The 5,723-nt window shown below is 41.2% G+C and overlaps 1 protein-coding gene across 1 annotated transcript; it reads right to left on the bottom strand.

Moving 5' to 3' along the window:
- Positions 1–544: 544 nt before the first annotated feature.
- LOC131238619 (zinc finger protein 6-like) lies at positions 545–976 on the bottom strand. Its single transcript, XM_058236262.1, has one exon. It carries the CDS (start codon positions 974–976, stop codon positions 545–547), a length of 432 nt encoding a protein of 143 aa, XP_058092245.1.
- Positions 977–5,723: the final 4,747 nt, after the last annotated feature.

The raw sequence follows: 5,723 nt of genomic DNA on the forward strand, positions 1-5,723 counted from the left end.
AGAAAAACAGACAATCTGGACCGTCCATTTATTGTCCCTACCATTTAAGAATAATATGTAATAAATCGGAAAATCTAGTCCGTTGGATGTTAACTTTCAACGTTGGTATTAAGTGGGCCTGATCTTATACTCAAGAAGACAAAAAGAATTGTACTCTGACAGTTGAATAAAAGTAGTAGAGTACAGGATCTGAAGCGTTCAACTGGCGGAACCCACATGAATCACCAGTCGTCAGGAGAGAGTTTCTCCATTTCCTGCTGTCATCCCAGCCGTGCTGTGGGTCCCATTGGCTGAACGACGAGGATTTGAGCTGAACCATCATGACCATAAAAATATATTATTATGCATGCATGATGACACCATCAACATTCACATGCCATTGCTTAAGAAAACCAGCATCATTCTATATATCATATTTAAGGAATGAAAAAGAAAATACTGTATTTCTGTATAATAAACGCAGGTGCGTGAGAGTATTAGCCATCTCCTTTAGTGTAGTCTATCCATCCAAAGCATGAAAATAAAAAATAAATTAGAACCCTGACTACAGATGTAGCGAGAGGTCGAGTTCGGGAACGGAGGTGGGGCCCACCGCAGCAAGAGAAGAGGCATCGTTGAAGGGCCCCACCGCAGCAAGAGAAGAGGCGTCGTTGGATGGCCCCACCGCAGCAAGAGAAGAGGGCCCCACCGCAGCAAGAGAAGAGACATCGTTGGAGCGGCGAGGTTCGAGCCAGTGAGGGATGAGCCTAGGATCGTGCGGGTCCACGCGGAACTGAGCAGACTGTTCGGTTAGGTAGCTCCTGCGAGCAGCGGCTCGCTCCTTCTTATGGGCGTTTTGGTGTCCGCCAAGAGCTTGGGAACTGTAGAACCTCCTTGAACAGTAGAAGCAGGGGAAGGTGCGGGACAGTGGTTTTCCAGTGGCGGTTTCGGACGAAGATGGCTGGTTTAGGAAGGCATAGAGGCCGGATTCCCCCATTGGTACCAGAAAGAGACAGTATTACGATGGGTTTTTTGAGGGTTTTGGGAAGAAAGGGTTTTACGAGGGCTTTGGGTGGGATTTTGAAAGGTTATATATAGGATATCAGGAATATGATTGGTGAGGACGAAAAGTCGAAAATGCCCCCAACGATAGAAATCTATACACGTGGCAAGGCGACTTACGTGCTAGGCGGACCGTATTACCTTACATACATATCTCTATGTGATATGCAATCACATCCGCCCATATCCATACGAACTGTGACGATTTAAATGACGGTGGAAAACAGATGGGACCGTCTCCTGGATTTATATGGTGCGTATTGGTACTACCTAGGGCTGAAAGTCGGGCGGGTCGGGTTGGTGCTCAAACCGTAACTCAACCCAAGGTTCTTTTACCTCAACCCAAACTCAATCCAACCTAATATTGGGCTGGGAATTCTCATCCTTAGCCCTACCCAAGCGGGCTTGGGTTAGTTTATTATATTTTAATATAGGGTTTATTTTTTGCATCTATAATTCTATTAATTATATATGTGATTTTTTTTAAAAAAGAAAATTTTACACATGACTTACACACCCCACACACTCAGGTTGGTGGAATTTTACCACCTATGGATACTCGAACCCTTAACCGGGTGTTGAAACTCCTAAGAGTCTACCACCCGATCAAGAGTAAAGATCCTATATGTGATTATTCATTATAAAAAAGTTCGTGTTTTTTTTTCTTTCAAAAAACAAGTTAAAATATAAGACAACTACTCTTTTAAAAGTCATGTAGCATAGCACGAAGTCTATTTGGAAGAGAGAAATCTGGCAAATCTTATTAGCTTGAGTCCTTGGAAATGATGTGGACAAATGAGACTCAAAGTCACTAATGTGCCTTCGACACAAACGATCCACACTCAATTATAACTTATAAGTAACTTATATATTTATCGGGTTCGGGTTGGGTCGGGCAACCCGAGACCTCAACCTGAGCCTAACCCAAGTTTCGTTGGGTTGGTGTTTGTATAGCCCAAGCTTAAGATTGGACCTGGTATATTCTACCCGAGCCCAACCCAATGTCGGGTCGGTCACGGGTCGGTTGGGTTGAACCCACCCAACTTTCGGCCCTAATACTACCCCTAGCAGGTCCTGGCAGGGGCTCTATGGGACCCACCGGCTTTATCCACTCCGTCCGCCCATCATTACAAATCATTTTTTATTATGTTATTAAAAAATAGGTAGACATAATATTTGAGTGGACCACACCACATGAAACATTGGGGATTGAACGCGTACAGTTGGAAACCACTATCGGCCACATAAGTCTTGTATCAAGCTGATAATTCTAGAGACCACAGAAGTTTTTGTATCAAGCTGATAATTATTTTTACACTTCATCCTGGTATATGTGACCTTATAAAGAGGTTAGATCACAAATAAACATCACCGTGGGCCCTAGGAAGGTTTCAACGGTGGGTCTTATTGTCACCACTGCTTCCTACGGCGTGGTTCACTTAAGCCTTGGATTTGACTCCTTTTTTGGGCTATCCACTAAAATGATATGTCATATTGGATGGACGGCGTAGATAAATTACATAGATCATAGTGGGCCCCACAGAGCCCTTCCTGTGAGCCGTCTTTAGCTAGAACCCGGTGGGAGTATACGAATAGTACCCAATCCGCGCCCATCGACAGTTCCACGTGTCCTTCTAGGGATCTGAACAAGTCGTAGCGTAGGTTTATCTGAACCATTCATTTCATTGAGACACTGGAAATTATGAATGGATCATTCAACTAAACTCACATTGACCATAAATCATAGCCATTTATAACATGCTGAACAAAAATCATTAAAATCTTCTTTGTTCCATGATTGTCGTAATTTCTAACTATGACCTGTTTATGGAGATATACGATGAATGAGCCGTTCGGATCATCGTACACATGTGCTGCATGCACAGTATAAAGAGAAGGACAAAAAATCGCATCCGTGGATTCAATATTGCACTATTTTACTTTCCAATGGAACTGGGGCAGTTTGGATGTTATTGCAGATGCACATTTGGCTGGGTACTCTACCTAGTACACGCGACAAGAGATATGTCAATCGAGGCCGTCCATTTAGTGGGCTCAATCATAGATGGCTTGTGTTTCCAAAAACACAGCATTTTACAATATTCTCCATCACTTTTTTTTACAATTTGTGGTTATGATGTTTAACAGTTAATTATTTTCATTTTGTACAACACTTTAAAGGCCACGTGTCAACGGCTAGAATCACCTAATCCATACATATTTTTGTCTATAGGATGGCCTGATTAATACACATGGCTAGATGGATGGCGCGAGTAATACATAATGTAATATCTAGCCTCTCACCCTAGAACTGAACCGGAGCGGAATCGTTAAAACCGGTTTAGTTCCGAATCGGTTCCACGGTTTTGGGCTTTTTATAATCTAGCCCAATTGCATGTTTAATTTTATTATCTAGCCCATATTCATCCATGTTGTGGTCTATTTGATGAATGGTTTAGTTATTGAGTGTGCAAAAATATATTTATGAAAATAATTAAATGGTGTATTATAAACCATAAATCATGAGTCAAATATGGAAACAATTAAAGAGTTCTTAGTTCGGTTCCATGGGCCACGGGTCAATGGCTAGAATCACCTAATCCATACATATTTCTAAATGCTTTTTGTCCATAGGATGGCCCGATTAATACACATGGCTAGATGGATGGCCCGAGTAATACATCACATTGCCACGTGTACTTTACAAGAGTAGGCTCAACCTTATGCCTAGTGCACCTTTAGCTAGTGTAATATCTGGTCTCTCGTAGGAATCACCGTTTAATATTGAAAAGATTAGGTATATGTTTGGGCATGGTTGAGTGATCCACACCATTGCTCTAATGGGCCCCCCAACATGGACGTTGGATGGCCCAATAATCCACACGCAGGATATGTTAACCCTTCAACATTTGGCTCTAGGAAGGTTTCAATGGTGAACATGAGTATCCCTACTGTTTCGTGTGGCATGGTCCACTCTAGCTTTAGATATGCTTCAATTTTGGACGGTGTGGATAAAACACAGAGTTCTAACACCATATACCTACCTAATGTTCGGGTCACCAAACAACCCAAGGCTCATCAGGCGATCTCTATGCGTGAATTCCATGCAATATTCTAAAATCATGCAAAATAGGATCATCAACTGGGCCACCGTTGTCAGAAAATTTGGAACCAATGGTCCAATGTGGCCTACATGAGATATCGCCTCCACATTGTAGGATGAAATAATGAGCGATTCTAATCTCTATCATGTACCTCTCTCACGTATGCAACAAATGCATTTAGCATTTCTCTTTTTTAGGGTGAAATGACGGAGAGAGGAAAATCGATGCTCTACAAGAGTGTGATGAATGATACACGAGCACTTACTAATTACCTGTTTTTTTCAAGTAATCTAGATTATTTCCACAAGTTTAAATGTACCATGAACCAAAAAGTTACAACTTATTTGATTGGTGGACATTTTTATTGGACGGGTCATTTGGCACCTTGGATTTGGGAGGATTTGAGGGAGTTTCATATCCCCTGTTTGTTTGGCACCGTAAAGTAACCTAGTTAGAGCTTGGATTACATCTAAAATCTCGTCAAGAGTTGCACGTGTAATATGTGTGTTACTAGATTATTAATCTATTGAACACACGACTCACTAATGATATCCCAAAATAATTAGATTATAAATTGCATCACTATAATTATTTTAATAAGATGATCAGCACCATCCAAACATTGTCCATGTAAATGAACAGTTAAAAATAGTTGGTTAGTCACTTGGAGTGATCTTGTGCATGTTGCCATTTGAGATTGAGAATTTCATAATTTTTGGGCAAAGTAAATATTTCAAAAGGCTTAATACAATCATTTTGTCAAATATTACATATGTTCACTAATTAGAGATATTAAAGTTAATTTAATAATTAAATTCAAACCCCCATAACTATGCTTGGTTACTTTTGAATTAAATTTGATTCTAAATCCAAGTGCCAAATACAATGAGAGGATTTCAAATCCAAGGGTTTCAAATCTAAAGGATTCCGGATCAGGGGTTCCTAATCCAGGCCCCCAAATGGGCCTTAAAACTATCCAATGAATTTTCTTACACAAACATGTATCTCTAAATCAGAGCTTAAGATGGTTCAAACAATTTCATTTCTGAACATTAATTTATAAATATTGTATTTCATGGTTTATTGGGTTTAATTTGAGCTAAAATATTCAACGTATAGCATTTGTAATGGCCTATGTATGAACCGTCGTGTTCAAATAACTCCTTTTGGCAACGTCGTGGGCAATCTGGTCATAATGACAAACAAGAACTCTCTTAACTTTTCTAGCAAAGCGAAATTCGGTCCTTTCACGTCGGCCTGATAGGATGGGTGTTTTGGTCATTTCGTACACATGCATTTCCACCATCTGCCTGCCCTGTTATGTCGGACGTGCCAGGAATGGCAACCGCTCTTACGGCGCCACTTCATCTATCTCTCCTCATCGGTTAGTTATTAATGGGACTCTGATGTGGACACGTGGCAGTTTTTATTGATGGGCGTGCTCACTTCCAGCCAAGAGCGAGTTCCCTGGGAGATTCATGGTGGGTCCCACCGTTTCCCTGGCACCAGTATCCGGCACAAGTGTCATGTTGGCGTGAGTCATACGGTCCTATGCACGGAAGCAGATCGGCTGGTGTG

Source organism: Magnolia sinica, chromosome 3 (assembly GCF_029962835.1).
Source record: "Magnolia sinica isolate HGM2019 chromosome 3, MsV1, whole genome shotgun sequence".
Classification (NCBI taxonomy): domain Eukaryota; kingdom Viridiplantae; phylum Streptophyta; class Magnoliopsida; order Magnoliales; family Magnoliaceae; genus Magnolia; species Magnolia sinica.